Below are 27,734 nucleotides of genomic sequence, written 5' to 3'. Positions count from 1 at the left end.
AGCTGCTGCTGAGTCCTGGACCCACTCCCTTGAGCCACATCCCTGTAACTTGCCAGTGCCCGAAAGGAGAAAACATGGGGCCCCCTCCACCCAAGGCCAGGGGACTCTGGATCCAACTCCAGAAACTTGTGACCTCCTGGCTGGTGGGACAGCAAGACTGGGACCAGCATCTGGACGAGGCCTACATGCTGCAGCAGAAGAGGTAGGCTGCCCCTCCTCTCCCTGAGCCTCAAACCCTCTGCCCACTTGGGTCTGTCTCCCCGCCAGAGCAATCCAGAGCTCAGTGCCAGGCACCGGCATGGGCCCAGCGCACCTGTCACCAAAGCCCGGCTCCTCTGTCAGTGCCGGCGGGGTGTGTGGCATTGGGGCCACAGGAAGGGAGGCAGAAGCATGCCAGGGCTCTCACCTGGTGGAGAAGGGGGGCGGGGGACCCAGAGGGACCAGGCGGGAGAAGCCAGGAGGTGTGGCAGGTGGGTGCGGACTGGTGGGGAGCAGGGTGCTGGGGCAGCGCCGAGATCCTGGGGGTTTTAGGACACTCGTTGGTTGAAGAGAGAGTGCAGAATTGCTGTTAACGGGAAGGAGGGTTGATTGACGTGCGAACAGGGGAGGAGAGCTCTGGTCTGTGTAGCACCTGGAGCTGCCAGCTGACCGGGGAAACCCAGGGGCCACTGGGGAGGCCCAGAGGGGACTCACAGAGTCCATCCATCTTTTACTGGGTCTCCTGGGTGCAGGGCTGTGCTAGGTCCCGAGGAGACAGAGATCGAATAAGGCCTGGGCCTGTTCCTGGGGCAGTTCAGGCAGGACTGGTGCCCCGAGGGCCAGCCCTGAGGTCCAGATCCTGGAAGACTAGCCGGGGCAGGGACCCATCCTGAAGGCAGGCCTCTGCCTCGGGGTGTTCGGGGGACTTGTCTCTCGTCGGAGAGCCGCCGTTAGCAGATCTGGGGGCAGCCAGGGCTGGACTCACGGGCAGTGGCTTCTCCAGGCCAGAGGCCTGAGCACCAAGGCTGTGAGCAGAGCTCTCAGCACAGGGGGTGGACTCTGCAATCCTGGCCCTGGTCGCTCTGAGCTGGACGCGCTCACACGGAGGGTCTAGGTGAGATGGTGGAGGGAGCTGGCCCTCACTCCGCCGGGTCCCCCGGAGAGCACTTCCCTGAGGGGCAGAGCCTGGCGCTACCTCGAAATCCAAACTTCTCCTTCCAATAAAAAGCTGCTTTCCCCTGGCTCCTGGGGCCATTGGAAGAGAGGAACTGGGGGCTGGGGGACATCACAGGAAACACCGGTCAGTCTGTTTTCCTGCCTTTCACCTCTCCCCGCCCGACCCGAGGAACTGGGGGCTGGGGGACATCACAGGAAACACCGGTCAGTCTGTTTTCCTGCCTTTCACCTCTCCCCGCCCGACCCTCTACCTACCGTCCCTGTGTTCACCTTCAGAGCCAACGCATACTTGCCCAGCAGGAATCGGCTTCAGCTTTATCTCTTGTTTGGCTCACCCAGGCAGGGGAGAAACAAAGATTAACCGGCAGAGGTACCACAGGATGGATATCTGCACAGGCTCCTCCCACCCACTCCAAGATGCACATGCTCAGAGAAGCTCACAGCTGCACCCTTCCTCAGTTACAAGCAGCGTGTTTAGATGCTTGAGTCTAAGGGTCACCAGAGGAAGGATAGATCCTTCGTAGCCCACCTCAAAACTCTCCCTCCCCGCAGCAGGGGTGTGTATCCAAACAGCCCCCAGGAGAGTCAGAACTTCAGCAACTCCCAAGTCTCCTAGCTCTAAGAGCTGGCCTGTCTCTCAGTCCCCTTCTGGTCTCTCAAACTCCCCTTGGCTAAAGAGAGCTGCTTCAGCAGGCCTGGGAGCGGGAATGAAATCGGGCAGAAATTCCCTTTCCCCCACCTGCTCCAGATCCCCAAGTTCCCGAAACGTTTACTCAGCTTAGACCGCTTCGGCCAGGCCCACCAGGACCACTCCTTCCGTGGCCCGAGCCCTCCTCCCTCAGGCGCACCAGCCCTCATTCAGCTGAGCCACGAGGCCCCCCACGTGGGAGGAAGTGACACGATGTGACCACACGGGGACCCTGAGACAGGCTCTTGCCCCAGGCTGACCCTCAGCTAGAGTCCAGGAAGCAACGCTGCCATGGGTCCCTGCACAGGCTGTGGGACCCGTGTCTGTCCTAGGCACACACTGTCTCTGTTCCTCTCTGCCCTTGACCTCTCTGCCCTCCTGTCTCTTCCTGACTCTTGTTCTTCCTCTCCCAGGATTCGAGAGTCTCCTCTGCTTCGGGCAGCCAAGGACAATGACCTGTGTGTCCTGAAGAAACTTCTGCTGGACCGAACCTGTGACTTCCGGCAACGAGGTGGGATGAGAGTTTGATGTGATGGCCATGGGGCAGAAGCCCCGCCCCTCCCCTACCCAGGGCTCTGAGGGGTCCTGCAAAGGGGCCTTGGAGCGTGTCTCTGGGAAGTGTTCGACGCTCGTGTCTCCCTCCACTCCAGGCGCCCTGGGGGAGACGGCGCTGCACGTGGCGGCCCTCTATGACAACCTGGAGGCCGCCATCGTGCTGATGGAGGCCGCCCCGGAGCTGGTCAAGGAGCCCACCATCTGTGAGCCGTTTGTAGGTGAGGAGCCTGAACGGTTTTTCAAGGTGGACACAGGTAGGAGAAGGTCTGAAGTCATCTCTTAAAATGAGCCTCGGAGGGTAGGTCGGGGAAGGAGTGAAGGTCTCCCTTGAGTTGGGAGGAAGGCAAAGGTCCTGGTCTTGGCTTTGGGTATCCGTGACCTTCCTGAGCCATTTATTATCTCCCTTCATCTCCTTTCATGTTCCCTGAAGGACAGAACTCTCTTTCTTTCCTAGCAGCACAGTGATTACCTTTATATGCCACCCCCAGTAGTCGAGGTGGGGACAGCTAAGTGAACTGCTGGAGGGATGACTTATCCTCAGTCTCACACCACTCTGCTGAGTCGAGGGCAGAAATCCATGCAAGGATCTGTCAGGGATCTCCTGTAAGCCAGGCGGATGCTGTGTCTCCAAGAGAACCGGGAACAGACCCCATGACTGAGGGCTCTCTTGTCCAGGTCAGACGGCACTGCACATAGCCGTCATGAACCAGAACGTGAACTTGGTGAAAGCCCTGCTCGCCCACGGGGCCAGTGTCTCTGCAAGGGCGGTAGGCTCAGCCTTCTGCCTCAGTCCCCACAACCTCCTCTACTTTGGTGAGAGCCAGGGCCAGGGCTGGGAGGGTGGGGAGGGGGCCGAGAGCAAAGGGAGGGCAGGCTGAGGGGGCTCCATGCCGGGGGAAGCTGGGAGGGCCGCCCTCCTAAGGCTGAAGGCCAGAGCCCACCCCCGGCGCAGGGCGCTCTGCACCGTCCCCGCCTCTGGTTCTGCTGACAAGTGTCCCCAGGCCCCGAGCTGAGATGTGGGGAGGGAGAGGCAGTCCCCTGGAGAGACTGCCCATGCCAGCCTGCACCCTCAAGCCACGGGTCCCTCTGCATCCCCAGGGGAGCACCCTCTGTCCTTTGCGGCCTGCATGGGCAGCGAGGAGATCGTGAGGCTGCTCATCGAGCACGGCGCTGACATCCGGGCCCAGGACTCCCTGGGTGAGAGCCGGGCTGGAGGGGGAGCTGGGTTGCAGAGGAGGGGCCGGGACAGCCCTCAGGTCCACCCGGGGGTGGGGTGGGGGAGGTCACGGGGAGCATCAGGGACTCTAGTCCCAGTGGCCACGTGACAGCCCGTGTCCTCCCCCAGGAAACACAGTGTTGCACATCCTCGTCCTCCAGCCCAACAAAACCTTTGCCTGCCAGATGTACAACCTGCTGCTGTCCTACGATGGGCGCGGGGACCACCTGCAGTCCCTGGACCTCGTGCCCAATCACCAGGGCCTCACCCCCTTCAAGCTGGCTGGAGTGGAGGGTAACACCACGGTGAGGGACCCTCCCCCAATCCCACCGTGTCCTTCTCATGACCCTTTTTCCAAAACTCTCCAGAAGGGTGGTGGTCCCTCACCTCCCAACACCATCACTAAAATCCTCAGCCTCAGAAATTCCTGACTCAGGAGGGTTAGAGAATCTTACCTGAGAATATCTGCTATGGTAACCCAGGGTTCTGCTCCCCTCGCCTGTTCTCTTCTTTCAGATCTTTATAGGGTTTGTGGGAAGGAAAGGTAGCCAAAAAATTAAAAGGTTCATGTCAACAGAGCCTTGTCAGTTCTCAAGTGTCCATCAGTCCCAAGGAGTAAGCGACCATGCTGTTGCCCTTGACCTACTCCTTATACGCTGACTCCCCCACCTCACCCCTGTGTCCACACAGATGTTCCAGCACCTGATGCAGAAGCGGAAGCACATCCAGTGGATGTGCGGGCCGCTGACCTCCACTCTCTACGACCTCACGGAGATCGACTCCTGGGGAGAGGACGTGTCATTTCTAGAGCTTGTGGTCTCCTCCAAGAAGCGAGAGGTATGGATACCATGGAGAATCAGGAGCTGTCAGAGGTATCCGTGCAGAGCCTGTCCGTTTGCTAAGATCCTGGGCTCCAGACACTTCCCTGCCCTGTAATAGGTGGGAGTGAGGACGGACTCCTGGGACCTTTGGGAGGAAATGCCAATCAACACCCCTTTCCTAACTCCACTCTCCCTCTGCTGAGCTCTGGTCCCTTCCACTTACCTTTCTCATACTAACATTGCATATGAGGAACTCTCCAAATGGAAATTGCTTCCTATCATTCATTCATTCATTCATTCATCCTTTCAGCATATTGAGCTTCTTACTGTGTCCCAGCCACTGTACCAGAAATTACAAATACAGAAATAAATAAAACACAGTTCCTTTCAATCACCTTTGTCAATTGCCCATCCCTGTCCTCAGTAATTGTAATAGGGTACAACACAAACCATCATAAGGGTCTGTACTGTGCACAGTGGCAGCAGAATGGAGGTTGGTTTATCTTGGCTTGGATAGACCAGAGAAGATGTCACAGAGGATGTGCTTGAGCTGGGGCTTCATGGAGGAGTTGGGAATCACCAGGAAGAGGAAGAAAAAGAGAGCTTTCCAGAGAGGGAAAAACACGTGGGTCATTCAGACAGTACTGGATTGAGTGATATGAGGGAAAGGAAAGTTTGTTGAAGACTTATAGGGCGGAGAAAATGGCTTGTGTTTTCTGGAACCTCCAAGATGGTGGCACAATGTAGTTCCCATTGTGTGTCTGCCACCTGACAATTTCCTAGGAACCCTTCTAGAGCCCAACTCAGGTGATCACTGGTACCTAACGAACAGGGGAAAAGGTGAGTGGCTGGTTGGTATGAACTTCCTCAGAGCAGGATTTCTTAGGAATTGGAACCCCAGTCCGTCTGGTGGATTGTGCCACCACAAAGCCTTGGTCTCTGATTTCAGCTGGTTCTCAATGTTCTGCTACAGGTTGTATTCTTGTCTTGGTCAGCTATTCTATTCCCTCAAAATTCCTTTCTAGCCCCTTCTATATCCCTCACTACCTTCACCTTCAGTTCTATCAGGAGACCCAGATTCGTTTCATTATGATGAAAATAGAGGCTCTCTGGCTGGAGCTTCTTCAGCTTCCTGCCTCGTCCTGCCCAGCAGATCTGGAAACTGCCCACTGTCTCTCTCCTTCCCTCTAGGCTCAATGGAAAAGTTATTCTTTCTGCCAGCGGATACTCCCGCCAGCTACGCTCTGACTTTGCCTTTTCCTACTTTCTCAGATCTGCTGTGCTGTCCATCATCCTCTCTCAGAGCATCTGTAACATCTCACTGCCTACGTACATCCGAGCACTAAGCCCACCTGGCTGAGATGATGGCCACTCCCCACTCTTTGTGTCCTCTCTTGCTCCTCTAGGGTCCACAATACTTGTAGAGCAAATCTGACTGCCTCCTTGCTTGAACCTTCCAATTGCTTTCCACTGCATTCAGAAAATAAAGTCCAACTCCTTACTTTGGCCTTCAGGAGGTACCATGATCTGGCCCTTAGCTGCTTCACCCATGATAACCCCTGCCCACCCCTCCAACAGGTTCTGCCATATCCCCAGCCACACCTCATCTGTCAATGTCTTCTCGCACCTTCCTGCCTTGGCAACTGCTGCTACTTTATGGAATGACCTTGCCTAACTGTCCCTTCACTCAACCATTTACGGCTCATCCTTCAGAGCCTCTGTGGTGCTCTAGGTCCTGGTGTTTACTTCTGTCATGGTTTATCTACAGCACTACCATGAGGCCTAGCCTACAGTAGAAGCTGACTGGTTGTGTGTCAAAGAAATGACAGGGGCTTCCCTGGTGGCACAGTGGTTGAGAGTCCGCCTGCCGATGCAGGGGACATGGGTTCGTGCCCCGGTCCGGGAAGATCCCACATGCCGCGGAGCGGCTGGGCCCCTGAGCCATGGCCACTGAGCCTGCACGTCCGGAGCCTGTGCTCCGCAATGGGAGAGGCCACAGCAGTGAGAGGCCCGCGTACTGCAAAAAAAAAAAAAAAAGAAATGACAGACGAACTGAATGCATGATGCTCACGCTGACCATGACCCTGACCACCTGGGACCCAGTGGGAAACCCAGCAGGAAACCCAGCGCTGCTTCTCGCTACGGTGGTCACCCCCAGCTTCACTCTTCTTCCATGGCAGGCTCGCCAGATCCTGGAACAGACCCCAGTGAAACAGCTGGTGAGCTTCAAGTGGAGGAAGTATGGGCGGCCATACTTCTGCATCCTGGGGGCCTTGTACGTGCTCTATATGATCTGCTTCACCATGTGCTGCATCCATCGCCCTCTCAAGTCCCGGAGTGACAACCGCACAAACTCCCGAGACATCACCATCCTCCAGCAGAAGCTGCTTCAGGTGACTCTCAAAAGGGGATGAAGGGAGCTGGCTGCATGGGGTGATGGTGCTGGAAACCAGGAGCACGCTACCAGGGAAAGATCCCACTCCCTTGGCTCTGGCAGGGGCAGGCTCCTGATCACCCAGACAGAAATTAGGAGGGAGAGAAAGGGACCAGAGTGGGGGCTTAATGAGTCAGAGTGGGCTTGTCCAGGGAGCGATGGCTTTCTTGTGAACTTCGAAAGAATGCTTGGTATTAAAAACGTCATCCTTTTGTAAAATTCCTTGTCATTTACAAAGAGGACCAGACGTTTGTATATGTGACCTTCAGCAGAAACCGTGCTGTTGTAAAGGGAAGAAAACTGTGCTCCAGGTCCATTTCTGAGTCTGTTTCTGGTCTGTTAGGGCAACACAGGCATCTTTCTGACCTGCATTCTCTTCTGAGCACTGCCAATACGAGCACACTGGCAACGATGTATCAGCTGTCTGGCCACCTGTCAGGTGTGCTGCAGAAGGATGCCTGGACTGGGTAGCAGGGGGAAGTCAATAGTCTCTAAGGTCCCCTCTACTCTTGTGGGCTTGCCATTCTGTGGGTCACCTTCAGAGACCTGGGGTGAGCATGACTGGGTAGAGGTGTGGAGTAGACGTCAGACCCTGCTGTTGAAGAGAGCAAACCCCTTGGCATGACAGAATGAGCTGACTCTTGTGTGTACTTCTGGGCATATACATTCAACACTGGGTTCGTTTAATAGGTAACCAAAATGCTTGTCCTAGTGACCTGAAAATAGCTGAAAGGGAGTGAAGGCATGTGGGCAGAAAGCAGAAGACAGAGGAGGAAGAATTTTGCCAGGCGAGTAAGAGCTCGATGACTGGAGATTTATGCCCAATGCAGGATGGGCCAGCCACAGGTATAGCTCAGCCTGGACTTGGAAGAGGGGTAGTTTGGGATAGTTAAGGAGCAAAGAACCTGAGTCAAGGTAGACCAAAGAGAGTGATGCACAGAGAAAGAACAGGGCCAAGAGCCTCACTGAATCCTGCAGTAGGTCAAGACACTCCATGCTTCTATAATTTCCTCTCGGTAGGTATACAGTGTGCTGTTGTATCCAGAGCCTCTGTCTCTCACAAAGCAGGGTTTGCTGCCTGGAGAAGACAAGCCTGAGTCGGGTGGGGCTGCCTTGTTAGAGGCGGGCAGAGGCGTGCTCAGGGGAGGTTGTGTTCCATGCATCTCAAACTAGACATGAAGGTTGTCCCTGGTGTGGAGACCACACAACAGGACATAAGGACATTTAGGAGATGGCCAGCTGAGACAGGCGAGGGACTAGCAAGGGAGGGGATGGGTAAACATGGGGGTGGCTGGACTTTTCCAGCGTTCTTGGCTCTATTTCCTCAGATGCATTCTTTTCCAACCTTCCTTTGTTTCAAACTTACTTGGGGGATTTTCTGGATCTAGAATGTAGATAGCCTTCTAGCCTAAGAGTTGGGTGATGCTGAGCAACTGATTACCACTGAGTCTTCTTCCTACGTGTCTCTTTCTCTCTGGGGCAGGACTAATTGTGTGCAGACCTGTTCCTTTGACCCAGATAGTCTGAATTATTATTAGGAGATCCCTCCCCTTGCCTCAGGACTAGGTGAAGCATAATTATAGCTGAGTGCACGAGCTTCCCTTCTGTTTGCTCTCCTATGCCTCCCTTGTCCCCTTTGGCATTTTTACCCTTTTGCCTTCCACTTCGATTAAAGCCACTTTGGCCCAAATAGAAGACTCCTGACTTTCAAATATTCTTTTCTTGGTGGGGGAGTGGACTTAAGAATGCTGCCCTAAGAGGTTTGAATAGCAAAGAACATCAGTGGAGGTCTGTGTCTTTTGACATTACCCCTTGAGCCTTAGTCCTGAGTTGATGGAACCCCTGAGCTCCTCTTATTCAGTCAGAAATCAGTTGGGATGAGATCGGGGGCTCCCAAACCCATCACCGTGACTTGAAAGATTCTGCTTTCATGATGTGCCACATTTGTTAAATAATGGGAAATTCTTTTTTTCTACATTTTCATTACTTGAAAGTCTTAGAAAAATGAAAATGTACCAATACAGGGTCTTGACTTGATGAATGCAATTGTCTCCACATTCATTAGCCCATGGAGCTTTTTCTTAGTTAAATGAATACTTTTATATCCAAGTATATTAATAAATCTGGACATATGGAGCTCTCGGTCACTGTAGGATTTCCTCTTTGGGTCTCATGGGATCCAGAAAAGTCGCTGGGCTCCATGAGAGTAGCCCAGAACACCATCTCAAGACAGTTGAAATGAAAGAAAAATACTCCTTTATTTGTATGAGGTGGTACAAGCTACACAAAAGCAGACATATATGAGGGTAAAGTCAGGTTATCTCTGTGCAGTTTTGGAGATAATCTCAGTGTCTTCACTCTAAGATGCCTCATTGTTCAGCCATAAAAGTTATGCTTTTCCAGGGTTTCCCAAGAACTCTGTTATTAACTAGAGTTCATTTTCTGTCTCCATTCAGTGTCTACTTGGTTTAGGCAGGACCCCGTGCACTATGGTCCTAGTTCTCTTAGGTTTCCAGGTGAGCAGAAAGTTCAAAGTCTGGGATTAGGTAGCTTAGGTTTGAGTCCTAACTCTGAAACCAAATAGCTGTTTGACCTTGGGCAGATCCTATCTCTTGCTAGATCAGTAGTTTTTAACCAAGACTACACATTAGAAACATGGGAGGCTGGTAAAAGTACTGGTTCCTAAGCTGCCCCACACCTGATACATTAGAAAGACTGAAGCTGAGGTCCAGGCAATGGTATTTTTAAGAAATTCTTTGAGTGATTCTCATTCTCAGCTCGGACTGAGAGCTTCTGGCTTCATCTTTGAGATCTACTCAGCTTTCCAGTGCGAAGTTGATCACTCGGATCATTTAGAGCCCTGATTTGCTGTTCAGCAAGAGGACATTGATCTCCCATCATCAGATTTCCTTTTTGTGTCTTGAAGATTTCCTTTATCTCTCCGCTGCCCTTTTCCCAAAATCACTTTGCTAATTCATTCACTACACAAGTAATCACCAAGAACCTAGTGGGGCCTGAACATTGCTGTAGGTGTTGGAAAGTCAACCTGGTCTGAGCAAAACGCAAGTAACCTCTGCCCTTTTGGAGCTTACAGACTGGTTGACATTAATTAAATGACTAGATATTGCAGCCTGTGATGGTTACAATTCACATGATTCTTTCCTATGATGAGAAAACAGAGTGCTGAGAGAGCTTATAACAGGGGCCTGGGCACTCTGGGAGATCAGAGAAGGCTTCCCTGAGGAAGGTAACTGAGCTAAGATGTGGTTATGAATTAAAGGTGGAAAGTGAGTTCTAGGCAGAGAGGATGCATATACAAAGGCCCTGAGGCAGGAAGACCCTTGCCAGTGTGTCTAGGAACTGAAGGAAGATTGGCTAGAGTAGAGGGAGCTGGGACAGGGGCCTCCAGATGAGGTTGTCCTGGCAGATCTTTCCCAAAATTTTCCCAAATCATACAGGACCTTGCAGGCCATACTGAGGATTTTACTCTTTATCCTAAAGGTAGTGAAAGGCTCGGAAGGATTTTAAACAGGGGAGATGCTTGATAACACTTTTGTTTCAGAAGAATGTCTCTGTTTGTAGGGTGGAGGACAGGTTTGAGGGGGCCAGGGAAGATGTGGGGAGACCAGTTAAGAGACAATTACAGTTCAGCGAGCAAAGATAATGGTGGATTGGCCTCAGGATGTGATGGGGGGACGGAGAGAAGGGGTTGGCATCAGGGGACTTATCAAAGGTAAAATCATCACTACTGCACAGTGGATGGGGTGTAGATAGTCAGGGAGAGGACGTGGCAGGAGTGACTAGGCATAGGTTCCATTTAGTTTAAGTCATCCTCTACCTGTCACGGTCACTGGGTTTGCTATTTCTACACATCACAATTCCTCATAAGCTCTCGACGGTCCAAAACACTACAGCTATTTGAAAACCCAGTTGATCTCCAACTCTATACTCCTTTACTCAGGGGTCCTAACCAACTCACTTTGGAACAAGCACAGCAAATTAAAGACAAGACAGAGGTGAGGAGAAGCAGGGAGGCTGGTAGATAAAAATAACATCTCCTGGGTGTTTGTTTTGCGCACTTGATGTGCATTTACCAGTGCTTCTGAGATCTTGTTAAAATGCAGATTCTAAGAATAAGGCTGGCGTGGGCCCTGAGATTCTGCATTTCTGACTTACGGCTGGGTGATGCTGATGTTGTGATTCTGTGGACCACATTTCAGATGACAAAGCATCACACCATTTGATCCTCATAGATACCTTAGTAAGTAAATACAATTATTATTACCATTTTAAAGACGATGACTCTGAGGTCAAGAGAGGTTTAGTACTTCGATAAAGACACTCAGCTAGTAAGGGCAGCGCTGGGGTAGGGGTTCTGGTCTGTGTCACTTCAGAACCTTTAATACGAAGCCAGGCATTTCTCCCTCCAGAGTGATGTGCTCAGTTCCAGGCTTCTTCTTTGGAGGATCCACTGCGTGAGGAACTCATGTCTCCAGGCTTTGAGAGCTAGCCAGGGCCTGGCACACTCACCTGTACCTGGGCACACCTGATAGTTCCCTGTCAAGATAAGGAATGCTGGAGAGCAGGGGTGGGGAGCCAGATCTGGGATTGTCTCCAACCTCTAGCTACTGAGCTACTGTCTGGGCTCTAGTTCTGATACTAGACCACAGTTTTGATGTGATTAGCCTTTTGGTGGATAGGGTGCGTCCCGCTTCCGCGGGAATGGGTAAAGACTCCTCAGGAACGAGCAGACCTTTCCCAAGTTCATCTTCCTGAGACAACACAGGGGCTAGGACATGGAATAAGCCCTTGGAAAGTAGACTTAGATGGAAACCAGGAGATCTTCCTCTCATTTTGCCCCAGTGGTTCTCAAGTGAGGGTATGTAGCAGAAACATTTACATCTAAAAAAGAAGATGCTGGGTCCCTGCTCCAAACGAATTGAATTAGAGTCCTCAGGGTTGGCCTGGACACGTGTGTTATAACAAAGCTTCCCAGTGGATTCTGATGGGCAGCCTGGTTAGGAGCCCCTGCACAGTTTAGAGGATGAGAGTAACTCTTCATAAGGAACCAGCAGGTCTCTTTCTGGGAGCTTAATTCCTCTGTAAGGATCTTGGGGAAAAAAGGGGGTCTAGGATGGGGTTGGACAGTTGTTTCCAGTGCGTTCCCCCTTCCTCGTGGTTACACTTGCTCCCCAGCCTTCCCCACAGTGGTACCCAGGCTCAGCTAGGCCCACCCCTCTCTGGGCATTTCCTTCAAGACAGTGAGCTCAGTCAGCCGGTAAGTGAAAACACTCTCTTTTGGCAAACACTCTCTTTTCTCAGCAAAGTAGGACCTGTCAGCCTCCGCAGGGGATCTGGCTGTGGACAAGTCCTAAAATCCTAATCCATGTAAAGAGGTAAAGGATTCCAGTCATTGTTGAATGACATTTATTTATTGATTGATTGATTTTTTTGCGGTACGCGGGCCTCTCACTGTTGTGGCCTCTCCCGTTGCGGAGCACAGGCTCCGGACGCGCAGGCTCAGTGGCCATGGCTCACGGGCCCAGCCGCTCCGTGGCATGTGGGATCTTCCTGGACCGGGGCACGAACCCGTGTCCCCTGCATCGGCAGGCGGACTCTCAACCACTGCGCCACCAGGGAAGCCCTGACATTTATTTTTGAAAGGGGCTGAGGGGAGTATTTTCTCAGTGCATTATTAGCTGAGCCTGCTTAGGCGACCTGGAGCTTGGAATCTGGAAATTCCAGACAAGCCCACTTCATTGTCATCCTTTCGCCGTTTGCCTCCTGGTTCCCACTTCCTGGTTCCCTTTTACCTCCCTTCTGCCACTCTTAGGTCATGCTCAGCGTGCACCTGTCTGCTTACCTGCTCCCTTGTCTCCTTCCTTCCTTTCCTTTCTTACGAACGCAGCATCTGCTGTGTGTGCATTGTGGATAAAAAAAGAAGTTAGAGGTCCCTGCTCTCAGGAAGCTCGATTCCTGGTGAGACATGGAACGTCCAGACGACTGCAGTGTGCTGGGGAAGGGCTGTAACCAGAGACCGGCACCGTGAACCTGCAGGGGAGACACCTGACCTGACCACGGAGGGGCAGGAAAGGAGACTCAAGAGGAATGCTGTGACCTGGGTCTTGAGGTTGAGGGTGAACCAGAAAAATGTGGCAGAGGAAGGCATTCTAAGAAAAGGGCACAGTCCACACGAAGTCCTGACTTAACAAACTGAGGACCCCAATAATTCAACGTGGCCAGAACTCACACAGAGTATGGGGACCTAGGGCAGGAGCCAGACCAGCAAGCGTTCTGTACGTCATGCTCAGAAGTCTGAGTCTTATTTTGTATTTATTCTTATCTCACAATGCACACTTCTAAGTAAAAGAACACATGTGCAACCAGCAAGGGTTCTGTACATCACGCTTGGTAGTCTGAGTCTTATCTTTTATTCCTATCTCACTATGAGCACTTCTAAGTAAAAGAATACATGCCCATGATTTAAAAATCAAACGGCAGGTATAATGAAGGTCAAGAGTGCACCGGCTTGCCCGGCCTCACCCATGCCTCACTTCCTGGAGGCAACCAGTGTTTCCCTCTTTAAGTTCTTCACCCCTGTTGTCACCTGTGCACTGCTGAATAATGCACTTCTATCTCTATTCATTAATTAAATTTAGACATTAGCGATTGAATTTCTACTCTGATAAGGATTTAGAGAATACCCATCACTCCCATCTCCCCCTCATGTTTATTCCAGAGACATAGTGGACCTAGGAAAGGCATTAAACAGAGAAGCCATGGGGTGATATTTGCATTTGAGAAAGGTCAATCCAAAAGCAAGGTGAGCGGGGATTGGGTGCAGGGTGCCATGGGTTTGCATTAAGGCAGTGGTGCTATGGGTTGAGGGCCAGGGGAGCATTTGAAAGAACTGGGAGGCTAAATAATCGGGACCTTGAAAATGAGTGTCTCTGTTCATTCACTTTGTTAAATATACCCTTGCTCCCGAAAGCTTTTCATAAGAACCACAAATCTAGAAAGCTGCAGATCCGTCTCTCCCTATAGACAGGAAATCTTGTATACAATCCCCAAAGAATAAACTTCTAAAAAATTCAAAGAAAAACTCATTACCACTTTGAGTTTAGGGTTTAATTCTAGAGGGGCAAGCGTGGTTGATGAAGAGGGCATTCTTATTATCAGTTCAACAGACATTAGAAAGTCATTTGTTAAAATTCAATACCCCTGTCCATTTTAATTTTACTAATTTTATTTTTTTATTATTTTATTTTCTATTTGGCTGCATTGGGTCTTTGTTTCTGTGCGCAGGATTTCTCTAGTTGCGGCGAGCCGGGGCTACTCTTTGTCGCGGTGTGTGGACTTCTCATCGCCGTGGCTTCTCGTGGCAGAGCATGGGCTCTAGGTGTGGGGGCTTCCCGAGTTGTAGCACGCGGGCTCAGTAGTTGTGGCTCGCAGGCTTTAGAGTGCAGGCTCAGTAGTTGTGGCGCACGGGCTTAGTTGCTCTGCGGCATGTAGGATCTTCCCAGACCAGGGCTCGAACCCGCGTCCCCTGCATTGGCAGGTGGATTCTTAACCACTGCGCCGCCAGGGAAGCCCACCCCTGTCCATTTTTAAAACACTAAACTCTTTCTCAACTTTGAAAAGAATATCTATTCCAAATGAGAGCCAACATTACATATGAATGTGAAACACTAGAATTCTCCTTGAAATCAAAGAAAAGAAAAATGTTTTAAGAGCCCACTACTATCATTATTTTTTCAGCTTTCATGAGGTGTAATTGACAAATGAAATTGTAAGACGTTTAAAGCATTCATCACAGTGATTTGATACACGTATAAATTGTGGAGGGATTCCTATCATCTAGTTAATTAACACATCCATCACCTCACATATTTACCTTTTTTGTTTTTGGTGAGAATAAGTTCTGCTCTCTTAGCAAATTTCAATTGTATAATACCATGTAATTAACTATAGTCACCTCGTTTTACCATTAGCTCCTCAGACCTTAGTCGTCTTATAGGTGAAATTTTGTACCCTTTTACCAATCTCTCCTTATTTTGTCTATACCCCCATGCCCTGGCAACCACTTTTCTACCCTCTTTTTCTAGGAGTTTGCCTTTTTTTTTTTTTGATTCCACATGTAAGTGATACCATGAGGTATTTGTCTTAATCTGATGGGCTTATTTCACTTAGCATAATGCCCTCAAGCTCCATCCATATTGTTACAAATGACAGGATTTCCTCTTTTCTCATGGCTGAATAATATTCCATTGTATATATATGTGTGTGTATATATATGTATATCACATCTTCTTTATCCATTTTCCATTGATGGACACTTAGGTTGTTCCCATATCTTTGCTACTGTGACTAACGTTACAATTTACACGGGAATGCAGATGTCTCTTCCAGATTCTGTTTTCAGTTCCTTTGGCTGTATACCCAGAAGTAGAATTGTTGGATCACGTGGCAGTCTCATTTTTAATTTTTTGTGGAACCTCTATTCTGTTTTCTGTAGTGGGTGCACCAATTTACATCCCCACCAATAGTGTACAGTGATTCCTTTTTCTCTGCATCCTTGCCAACACTTGTTATTTCTTGTCTTTTTGATTATAGCCATCCTAATAGGTCTGAGATGATATCTCACTGTGGTTTTGATATGCGTTTCCCTGATGATTAGTGACATTAAGTACCTTTTCTGAATCTATCAGCCATTTGTATGTCTTCTTTGGAAAAATGTCTATATTTAGGTCCTCTGCCCATTTTTTAATCTGATTGTTTGGGGTTTTTTGTTACTGAATTGTATGAACTACCATTATTTTCATTGCAACTTTTGCAATGTATGCAATGTATGCAAAGTGCGTACAGTGCATACAATGCATACAATGTATGCAAAATGCATGTATATTACCTTTTGTTTTCCAGAGAGCAATTAAAAAAAAATTAAAACCCTACTAAAGGGTCTGTGTGGCGGTCTTGGAGAGCAGCAAGGAAGGGGGCTCGCAGGAGACTGTGGCACTCGGCATTCTGCTTTTAAATAGAGGACCTTTGGGGACAGAGTGGCAGAGGCAGCTACTTTAGGGCAATCAGATCCCAGGTGGAGCAGAGGTAAAAGCCTGGGGTCCCTGGACACCTCTGTTACTCACTGGTGACCTTGAGCAGGGGAACTCCTACTCGTAAAGGAACCCGTTGAACAAACAAAGGGGTGCTGGTGAGGGGCAGCCCCAGAAGGAGATTACGGTAACCCAAACTGTCCCCAATATTCTCCATTAGTTAGGGTTTTGCCTTTTCATCTCCTGAGGGAGAAGGCTGATGCCACTCTCTCGCTTTCCTCTAGGGGCACTCTGGTTCCCACAACTCTCCTGGCCAACTAGTGCAGTCCTTTTCTTCTTAGTTGAGCCAAGGAAAAAGGTTGGTGACAGTTTTCCAGACGTATGCAACCAAGGTCCAAAGTTTTTTTTAAAGTTTAAAAATTTTGTACAGACACATATATGGCACGGATGCTGTTATTTTATTTCTATATTTAATGTTATTTTGTTCCTATAGTTAATGAACTTATTATTTATACTACTACCTGATTCTCAGAAGGAGTTGGCCTGTTTTACAATGAAAGACAGATGCTATAGGAACATTAAGATCACCAGACCCATGATCAGAATTTTAGGATAGAGGAGAGGGGATACAAAGATAGTTGTTTGAGCTGGGGATTAAAAAAAAAGAGAGAGAGAGAGAGAGAGAGAGAGAACTCTGAGCTTCCTTGGAAGCAAGGCAAAAAGGAAATGTCCCACTATATGATAAAATAAAATTTGCCAGTTTCTCAAGAGAGATGAACATCAGAGAAGTTTACAGAACATCAGTTCTTTAAACAACAACAACAAAGGAACTGATATCTAGTCACAGGTTGTTAGATCATACTGTTTACTAGATATGTAGTCACCAACTCCTTTTCTGGTCTTCCCTGTTCCCATGTGATTTACCTGAAACGTTTCCACCACCTGTTGGTAAGTCTGGTCCTGTTCTTCCCTAAAGACTATATCCTTAGCTTCTTCTGAGCTGACACACACCCTCTGAGTGGCCACAGGATGCTTGGTGGGTGCCTCCTTTCTACCATAGATCACCTCCCACTACATAGCATCTCTTCCTATTTCAAAAGCTATGCCTCTCACTGGACCAGGGTGTACACTGCTGAAGTAGCCTGCAGAGGGATGCTGAGAGATTCCAGTTTATCAGCAGGACAGAGATGATTAGCATTTCTCATGCTTAATGAGGGATCATGTCCTTCCCAGCTTAGATCATCCTCAGGGACTTTCAACTCCTGTCTTCAGTGAACAATTCAGAGATGTGACCGTGGAGAATAGAGTTCCCCAAAGTCTAAGGGGTACTCGAATGTGTTGAAATTGTCCGTATAATTTCACGTGGGAATTACGTACATATGAGCACAGTTTTCTGGAAGGAGGATCTGTGGTCTTTTTTTTTTTTTCGGTATGCGGGCCTCTCGCTGTTGTGGCCTCTCCCATTGCGGAGCACAGGCTCCGGACGCGCAGGCTCAGCGGCCATGGCTCACGGGCCCAGCCGCTCCGCGGCATATGGGATCCTCCCAGACCGGGGCACGAACCCGTATCCCCTGCATCGGCAGGCGGACTCTTAACCACTGCGCCACCAGGGAGGCCCCGGATCTGTGGTCTTTATGATATTCTCAGATGGGCTCATAACTTCAAAAAAGTTAAGGAGCATTATTGTAGAATTCTATTGCTGTATCTGGGTAATATTGCAAGCCTTTTCCTGTGAAGTAACATGTGCAGAAGGAAGATGGTTTTTATTCCATCTTGACCTTAGGACTGTACCTTCTACACCTACTGTCCCGGATAAGGCAGGGCCCTTCCTCAGCACTGAAATCCATATAGTGTCTTTAGCCCTTTTCTATATTGCCAAATCATAATAAAACCACAATGAACATATCTATAGCGCTCTGTGATTTATAAAATACATCCAAATACATCTCATTTGGTCTTCACAATAACCCTGGGAGGTAAGCATTATAGTTTCCATTTTACAGATGAGAAACCCCAAGCTCAGGGAGTTTTAGTGACTGATTCAAGGTTTCACTTGAGCTAACAGGTTCTGGGTCCATACGGGAACCTGAATTCTGTGATGTGTTTATATTCTGCTTGCTGGGAACCGCAAGGAGATTGGAAAAGCTGGCCTTTCAGCATAGCTGAAATCAGCCCAAACCACTAATACCTCTTCCTGTTGGTTTAGCCTTCTTAACTTGATGCTCTGAAATGTGACCTCAGCCCCTCAGGACACACATCATCATAAATAACTGCTCACAACATATATATAAGAGGTGACTTGCTAGGTGGTTACTCAAGTTGTTAGCATATGTAACATATGTATATTAAGCCTTGGTTACTTAGACCAACGCCTTGGTTACTTAATGCCCTGGTCACAGACTGAGCCACAATGGCAGGGGGGGTGTTGGTAAGGGGAGCTTTTCTTCACCTTGGATAGAGTTGAGCTGCTTTAAACCACTTACTCAAAAGGACTGGACTCTCAGACCATCAGAAAGCACTTCTTATCCTGAATTTCTCACCACAGGAGGCCTATGTGACTCAGCAGGATAAAATCCGGCTGGTGGGGGAGCTGATGACCGTCTTCGGGGCTGTGATCATCCTCTTCCTAGAGGTGAGGTGCAGCTGCATTCAGGCGGAGGCCGCCCACCTGAGGCCTCAGCTGGAACTGAAGTCCATATCGGTCATTGTTTTGTTTTGTTTTGTTTTCCTGGCCTTTTCCCAGATCCCAGATATCTTCAGGGTTGGTTTCTCGCGCTATTTTGGACAGACTGTCCTCGGGGGGCCGTTCCATGTCATCACGTGAGTGTCCTTCCTTCCAGCCCCCTGCCGTCCCTTGCCAGAAATGTCCCAGGTCTCCCAATCCCTCTCTGGGACCCTCTCTTACAGGGATTTTTCTCTAGTGGGCTTGTGTGTGTGATGGTGTATGTGTTTAGGTATGAAGACTGAGCCTGAGTGTTTGGGTCCCATGTAGGTCAGTGCCATGCTGGGACCTAGCATATTTCCAGCCCTCCTCTCACTTCCCCCCTCCCTGCTCTCCCCCCAGCATCACCTATGCCTTGCTGGTGCTGGTGACCATGGTGATGCGGCTTTCCAACACCAACGGGGAGGTGGTGCCTATGTCCTTCGCCCTGGTGCTGGGCTGGTGCAGTGTTATGTACTTTGCCCGAGGATTCCAGATGCTGGGTCCCTTCACCATCATGATTCAGAAGGTCAGTGCTTTCCCCAGAGTTTCCTCTGGCTTCAGACATTGGACCTTTCCCAGACAGAGGGAGGGAGTGGGAGCAAAAAGGAAAATGCTGCTCGAGTGGACCTGGTGGAACTCCGGTGGCTTCCAGTCTATCAGCAGTAGCTGCAGAGAGGCAGGTGGAGAAAGGATCCCTCCATCCTCCCTCCCCTCTCTGTTTTCTGTAGATGATTTTTGGAGACCTGTTGCGTTTCTGCTGGCTGATGGCTGTGGTTATTGTGGGATTTGCCTCAGGTAAGAGCCTCACTCTCTCCTCCATCAGATCATCCGATTCAGTTCTCCAGCAAGTTCTCTCTTACTCTTGCTCTCAGTTATTTCTCCTTTGCAATCCCCTTTGCTTTTCTTCCCCATGGTGGAAGGTGAATCAAAAAACACACTTGCATTCTTAGGATCTGGGTCACTCAGGTTGGCCTAGAGAGTAGACTCCTGTGCTCTGAATTTCTGGGCCAATAACATTCATGTTGACTAACTGCCCTGCAAGATCTTTAAAGGAGAGATAGAAAAAGGGCTTTGGAGAAAGAAGAATATTAAACAAGAAAGACTGGCCAGTCGTGAAAGGTGCCATAGGCAAAAAGTCTAGTATTTAACTCTACTATGTTTACACTTCAGAAGAAGAAACGAAAAGCATTCAATAACACATAAGGCGCCTTTTTTTCCCCTATGTGTGGTCAGAGTTGAAAGAAAAGAAAGGAATTTGAAAAAGGAGGCACAGAAAAAGGGTTTGGAGATTGTGAAGAATGAGAAAGGAAAGCAGAAGAGCTGGGAAGAGAGGCTGGAGGAAGAATGCCCAGTGGGCATTAGTCACGGACCAAGGCACAGGGGGAGGGTGCCAGAGAGAGAGGAGAAACATCCAGAACAGAACAGACAGAGCAGAGGGAGGGAGAGCACAAACGAATGAGTGGAAGCCAGTTCTTGGGGAAAGGCAGAAAGGAGAAGGAAGAACAAAAGGCAACAAGGCTCACCCAGTCCTCCATGTCTGCAGCGGAACCTCCAGAAGGCAGGTGGATGCACCTGATGACACGTGAGGACCCACAACCCTAAAGACAATGACTTTTACTACAAAGGACGCCATTCCTGTCCTAGGCATTCCCCTGCTTAATGGGGGTTCCCACGAAACAGTAGACTGAAAAACCACACCAAGATCTGAACTCTGAGAGGGTCAAACTTTGAAAGGCTGCCTGTTTGGAGGATTCCTCATGTCCCCTTCCTCCCCACCCTCTCCTCCACCTGCAGCTACACTTATGCAAAATGAGGAACTCTAACAGAGTCGTTTTCTGTAGATCTCCTAAACCATCTCTTCTTTGTTGTTGCAAAGCCATGCTTTGTCATAGACCCTGGTTCTGCTCTTGGGGTCCCCTTATTTATATTTCCATTCCCCACACAGAGATGGGTCTTTTAGAGGTTCTAACGCTGTAGTAAGTTTCCAGGATGCCCAGTACCACCCAGTAGGCTACACACTGAGCAGGGAAAACTTTTTTATGGTGGTCCAAGCTCACCCAGGAAATCTCAGAGTAATGGATGGTTATCTAGAGGATACTGAGATTTTTTTTTAAAGGTGCTTTTCTTTTAGCCCTTTCATGTGCTCAGTTCTTTAAAATTGTTGGCGATTCCATGCATTCTTGTAACAACTTGCCTTTTAAATATTTGGTTCTAAAATGTAAAACCCAGTTAGGTGACATATACTATATTGATAGATCGATCGATCGATAGATATTTGCTAAATTCTGAGTATTACTGGTATGATAAACTTGGTCATAGGACATCTGAGGGTTAGCCAGGTCCACAGGGAAAATGTGACTTATATGTGTAATTCTACATTTATGTGCCTGTGTGCATATATGTGCTTGTGTGTAATTGTATGGAGATATATACTGGAGGTAGAATGAATGCTGATCAGGCCCATGCTTATTGTGATAACTCCCCATTTCCTGATCTCCATGCCCTCTTCGTGGGCGGAGCAGCGTTCTTTATCATTTTCCAGACAGAGGACCCATCCAACCTGGGGCAATTCTATGACTACCCCATGGCGCTGTTCAGCACCTTTGAGCTTTTCCTCACCATCATCGACGGGCCTGCCAACTACGACGTGAACTTGCCCTACATGTTCAGTGTCGTCTACTTTGCCTTCGCCATCATCGCCACACTGCTTATGCTCAACCTGTTCATTGCCATGATGGGCGACACACACTGGCGGGTGGCCCATGAACAGGACGAGCTCTGGAGGGCCCAGGTGAGTTCATTAGTGTTGGTCTTTTTTTTTTATTATTTAAAAAAAAATTTGGGCTTCCCTGGTGGCGCAGTGGTTGAGAGTCTGCCTGCCGAGGCAGGGGACATGGGTTCGTGCCCCGGTCCGGGAAGATCCCACATGCCGCGGAGCAGCTGGGCCCGTGAGCCATGGCTGCTGAGCCTGCGCGTCTGGAGCCTGTGCTCCACAACGGGAGAGGCCACAAGAGTGAGAGGCCCGCGTACCGCAAAAAAAAAATTTTATTGGAGTATAGTTGATTTACAATGTTGTATCAGCTTCAGGTGTACAGCATATTGAATCAGTTATACTTATACGTATATCCACTCTTTTTTAGATTCTTTTCCCATATAGGCCATTACAGAGTATCAAGTAGAGTTCCCTGTGCTATACAGTAGGTCCTTGTTAGTTATCTGTTTTATATATAGTAGTGTATTTATGTCAATCCCAATCTTCCAATTTATCCCTCCCCCCTTGTCCCCTGGTAACCATAAGTTTGTTTCCTACATCTGTAACTCTATTTCTGTTTTGTAGATAAGTTCATTTGTACCCTTTTTTTAGATTCCACATATAAGTGATATCATATGATATTTGTCTTTCTGTGTCTGACTTACTTCACTCAGTATGACAATCTCTAGGTCCATCCATGTTGCTGCAAATGCCATTATTTTGTTCTTTTTTAGGCCTGAGTAATATTCCATTGTATATACGTACCACATCTTCTTTATCCATTCCTCTGTTGATGGACATTTAGGTTGCTTCCATGTCCTGGCTATTGTTATTAGTGTTAGTCTTACTAAGGGGCAGGGGATGGAGAGAAAAATCAAAGTGGAATATGCCGCGGCAGATGACTCTTAGGAGAGTCACGGAACAACCCTGTGGGGCTGTCACCTCAACAGAGGTACTTTTGGGTAGATGGAGGGGACTTTTAGCCAAAAGTCTTTTCTTATCTAAAAGAGTGTAGGATGGTAGGATAGGGTTAGAATCAACACCCAAGAGCACAGAGGAAGGGATTCAGGAGCCAACCTTGAATCCAGTGGGAACTAGAAACTGTTTTGTTCTTAGATGTTCTAGTTTTTAATTTGGACCTTATCTTCTATTTGCTTCTATAACTGTTTCTCCATAATCTTTTCCTTATATCATCATAGGCTAATAAAATCTTAGAGTTGGAAGTACCTTTAGTGGTCCTCTAGTTGAGCTCCTACCCAACGTATACTCATTTATTGGTCAGAGGATCATTCAGTATCTTCTTTAATGCTGATGAGGATCTTATTATCATGTGGATTTGGGTAGAGGTTGGAAGGAGAGAGCTTTTTTATATTTCAAAGGTTTTTGTTATTAGAAAAGTCCATATTGCATTGAGCTGAAACCTATCTTTCTGTAATTCCACTCTTTGGCCCAAGTGTTTTCTTCTTGTATAATGCAGAACACACTCTCCCATAGGAGCACCATTCAGATATTTGAAGACAGTCATCATTTATCCCCTCAGACTTTTCATTCATTAGTAGTAATTATTTAGAGCCTGTTTTGTGTTGGAAAATGTCTAGGATCTGGGGACACAGGCATGATGATGTAGTCTGTGCCCTCATGGAGCTTACAGTCTGGCTGGGAAGGCAAACATTAAACGAATGACTTCACAGAAAGCTGTACAATTCGAATAGCAAACATGTCATAGAGACGTGAAGATGCTAAAAACAGGAGGCAACAGAGGAGTTTGACTGGAAAGTTAGGAAATACTTTCCTGATGGAGTGACATTTAAGATGAGCCCCTAAACATGGGTAATAAGTAGTCAGTTAAGAAGAATGAGAGGAAGGGAGGGAGGTTAGGATTTGCATCTATTGGGACTCTTGGCTACAGGGACAGAAAACCAAACTCACGTAGACTTAAAAAAAAAAAGGGCAGTGGGAAGAGGGTGTGTTGAGCCTCATAACTGGAAAGTTTAAGGAATTAAATCAGCTTTAGACATGGCTGGCCAGAGTCTGGATCTCCATTTTATACTTCAGTTTCTGTTCTTCTCTCTTTGGTCCTCTTTTAAGTCAGTCTTTTGCATCATGTTGGTGAGATAGCTTTGAGAAACTCTAAACTCACAAAGGAATGAGCAGGTGCGCTGTGTTCCAAATTCCAAGGGCCCATTATTATTTTTTTAATATAAATTTATTTATTTATTTTTGCTGTGTTGGGTCTTCATTTCTGTGTGAGGGCTTTCTCTAGTTGCGGCGAGCGGGGACCACTCTTCATCGCGGTGCGCGGGCCTCTCACTATCTCGTCCAAGGGCCCATTCTTATGGTATTCTGTGTGCCTCCCGATGCTGTGGATCTGTAGCTTCTAAAAGAGCATCTCCCCCTGCCCCCCGAACCCATCTCATTGCAACAAGTTTGATCATAGGCGCAGGTGGTGGTGGTGGTGGTGGAGTTTGGGGGAGAATAGACTAATTCACCAGGGCTGTGTGAAGTCCAGTCTACTCTAACTGATGGACTCAGAGTAGAGAAGGAGTGATTCTCTAAAGGAAAGCTGGGTTCTCTTACCAGAAGAAGGTGGCCGGGGGGTTGCTGAATGATGGCACAGGAAGAACAATAAATGTCCTTCTCAAGAAAAAGGAAAAGCGCTGTCCAGGGAAAGGGAATCGAATGATTGAAACTCCTGAGGTTGGGGACCTGCCTGGTGGCACAGTGGTTAGGAATCCTCCTGCCAATGCAGGGGATGCAGGTTCGAGCCCTGGTCCGGGAAGATCCCACATGCCGTGGAGCAACTAAGCCTGTGCACCACAACTACTGAGCCTGTGCTTTAGAGTCCACAAGCCACAACTACTGAGCCCGCGTACCCAGAGCCCGTGCTCCACAACAAGAGAAGCCATCGCTATGAGAAGCCCACGCACTGCAACAAAGAGTAGCCCCTGCTCGCCTCAACTAGAGAAAGCCCGTGCGCAGCAACGAAGACCCAATGCAGCCAAAAATAAATAAATAAATAAAATACATTTCTATATTAAAAATAAAGAAGTCATATCTTTAAAAAAGAAAAGAAAAGAAAAGAGAAAATCCTGAGGTTGGAGGGAACTCAGCGCAGCTAAGAAACAGAGAGAAGGCCAAGAGAAGTGTGGAGTACCGAGAAAGACGAGATGGAAGAAGACAAAGTGGAGAATTGAGCTACTTTAAGGATTCCTAGTTCTTTCAATTAATCAAGTTTCCTGAGCCCAATCCATCCTGACTGATCCTCTGTTCAGACCTACTGTATCCTGGGCCTTTCAAAACTAGAATGGTCCTGATATGATTGGAGGAATGCAGCATGAAGAGGGGTCATGCCTGTCCTTGCTTTGGACACTATACTATAAATAGCACCTAAAATGGCATCAGGTCTTTTAGAAAATATGCGGTGGGTTCTTACTAGGCTTATGATCAGCTAGAACCCCCACATCTTTGTTACATGACTGACTTAGCTAAGCTCCTTTACCGTTTTTCCTGTACTTAACACAGACACTTTAGTCTTTCTTTTTTTTAATTTTTATTGGAGTATAGTTGATCTACAATGTTGTCAGCTTCAGATGTACAGCAAAGTGAATCAGCTATACATATACATATATCCGTCCTTTTTCTTTTTAGATTCTTTTCCCATATAGGCCATTACAGAGCATTGAGTAGAGTTCCCTGTGCTATACGGCAGGTTCTTATTAGTTATCTATTTTTATACATAGTAGTGTGTATATGTCAATCCCCATCTCCCTCCCTGCCTTATCCGCTTATCCCCACAAGTTTGTTTTCTGCATCTGTGATTATACTTCTGTTATGTAAATAAGTTCATTTGTACCCTTTCTTTTAGATTCCACATATAAGCGATATCATATGATCTTTGTCTTTCTGTGTCTGACTTACTTCACTCAGTATGACAATCTCTAGGTCCATCCATGTTGCTGCAAATGCCATTATTTTGTTCTTTTTTATGCCTGAGTAATATTCCATTGTATATATGTACCACGTCTTTATCCATTCTTCTGTTGACGGGCATCTAGGTTGCTTCCATGTCCTGGCTTTTGTAAATAGTGCTGCAATGAACACTGGGGTGCATGTGTCTTTTCGAATGATACTTTAGTCTTATACATAAATGTAGGACCTTACATTTGGTTTACTTAAATTTCATGTTAGTGATTTTTGACCAGCATTCCAGTCTGGTGAGATCATTTTTATATTGCTTTGTCATCTTGTATATTACATATCCCTCCCAGTTTTGTGTCTCAGACATATTTGATAAGCTTGTCTTCTATGTTTCATCTAGGTAATTAATGAGGTCTGGGCAAAGGACAGAACATGTGACATGCCACTAGAATTTTCCCTGCCAAGTTTGGAGTCATTCACGCACCCTTTTCCTTCTTAGCATATGGGTATTCATTTAATTTGCTGCAAATTCCCTGAACATCAGCAGCATCATTTCATCCCCAAGATCATAGAGATTCTATTTAATCATATTATCTAAATCAAGATAATTGGTTTATGACTTTCATATGAAAAAGGAAATGAGATTAGTTTGGAGTGACTAATTTTCCAAGAATCTGAATAGTAATGCAGGGGTCACTGTTTTATTCAAAGCACTCGTAAAATATCCTCTCCTTTTATAGCGGGTGATGAGTAAGGCAGGTAGCATGGCACCTCCCACAGGCTAGGGGATGAGTAGGTGGCTGTCACCTCCACTGATCTCTGGTGTCCTCATCCCACAGGTTCCTTTTGGTTCCATCTGTCAGTAGCCTCAGGGTTCTCTGAACCTCATGGCTCTTTCTGAGTTCTTCCTCTATCTCTTGGTTCCTCCTAGGTCGTGGCCACCACGGTGATGCTGGAGAGGAAGATGCCTCGCACCCTGTGGCCTCGCTCTGGCATCTGTGGGTACAAGTACGGGCTGGGGGACTGCTGGTTCCTGCGGTGAGTGACAGTGTAGACGTGTGAACTGTCAACCAGTGTGGGGCCATGGGAACAAGGGTGACCGGTTCCACATTTATGACCCTCCTCCCCATTCTTGAGATCCCAAATTGGACCTAAAGGAGGTGTCATCACTCCGTAAAGCGAGACTGTGTTAGCCTGTTTGGGGGAGGTGGGTGGAGCTGAAGTGGAGGGGTGCAAAGAATGCTGAGAGCTGATGCCAGGCTATGAGTACATAAGGGCAGTAATGTGAATGGCTAAGAATATGAGTCCGTGCTCGAATGTGGGCATGGGTTACCCAACTTGGTCTAGTCTTGTTTCCACCTGACGCCCACTTCTAGTATATTCGTTTTTTTTTTTTAAGAAGATGTTGGGGGTAGGAGTTTATTAATTAATTTATTATTTATTTTTGCTGTGTTGGCTCTTCGTTTCTGTGCGAGGGCTTTCTCTAGTTGTGGCGAGCGAGGGCCACTCTTCATCGCGGTGCGCGGGCCTCTCACTGTCGCGGCCTCTCTTGTTGCGGAGCACAGGCTCCAGACGCGCAGGCTCAGTAGTTGTGGCTCACGAGCCCAGTTGCTCCGCGGCATGTGGGATCCTCCCAGGCCAGGGCTCGAACCCATGTCCCCTGCATTAGCAGGCAGATTCTCAACCACTGTGCCACCAGGGAAGCCCTCTAGTACATTCTTGAAGCTCCTAGTCTAGACTTGAAACTAACCTGCTCCTTCGTACTCTACCTTCATCTCCTGACCTGGCTCTCCTCTCTCATTTATTTCCTGAATTGCATCTTCTCATCCTGACGACACGCTTATCTTTTAATTGGCTCTGTTTTCACTTTCATACTCACCCACATTCCCCCCACCATCACAAGCCCTACTACCCTCCAAATCCTGAATGCACAGCCTTTTGGGTCTCTCTCCTAGTTATCCTCCATCTCCCTCTACTTCCCTTCATTTGATCCTAGAGGGTCTTCTGGCTTCAACGCTGCTAACTTCCTCCCCCTTTCCTCTCACTCCTGTTTCCCACCTGTGCCCCACTCACTTCTGCTTCTCCCCATGGCCCATCTCTCCCCAGCTCAGCTGAGTCCTCTCCCCTTTCCCCTCTTCAGAGTTGAGACCAACCAAGATCAGAATGCTTTGCGAGTACGTCGCTATGTGGAAGCTTTCAAGGGCTCAGACAAGGAGGAAGAACATGAACATCTTTCTGAGAAACAGCCCTCTGTGGTTGAAAGTGGGATTCTAGCCAGAGCCTCCCTGGCCCTCCCGACGCCCTCCCTGTCCCGGACCACATCTCGAAGCAGCAGCAGTCACCGAGGCTGGGAGATCATTCGTCGCAACACCCTGGGACACTTGAATCTTGGACTGGACCTTGGGGAGGGGGATGGAGAGGAAAGTGTCTATCACATATGA

The 27,734-nt window shown here is 48.2% G+C and overlaps 1 protein-coding gene across 1 annotated transcript; it reads left to right on the top strand.

The window, feature by feature from the left end:
• Positions 1-74: 74 nt before the first annotated feature.
• Positions 75-27,734, top strand: TRPV5 (transient receptor potential cation channel subfamily V member 5). Its single transcript, XM_060108123.1, has 15 exons — positions 75-202; positions 2,257-2,354; positions 2,494-2,616; positions 3,074-3,211; positions 3,497-3,595; positions 3,744-3,919; positions 4,305-4,451; positions 6,616-6,828; positions 18,465-18,551; positions 18,663-18,739; positions 18,984-19,149; positions 19,352-19,418; positions 21,146-21,414; positions 26,225-26,331; positions 27,434-27,734. The coding sequence occupies exons 1-15, from the start codon at positions 75-77 to the stop codon at positions 27,732-27,734; spliced, it is 2,196 nt and encodes a 731-aa protein (XP_059964106.1).

Source organism: Mesoplodon densirostris, chromosome 9 (assembly GCF_025265405.1).
Source record: "Mesoplodon densirostris isolate mMesDen1 chromosome 9, mMesDen1 primary haplotype, whole genome shotgun sequence".
NCBI lineage: Eukaryota > Metazoa > Chordata > Mammalia > Artiodactyla > Ziphiidae > Mesoplodon > Mesoplodon densirostris.
This window is presented reverse-complemented; position numbering and strand designations above follow the sequence as displayed.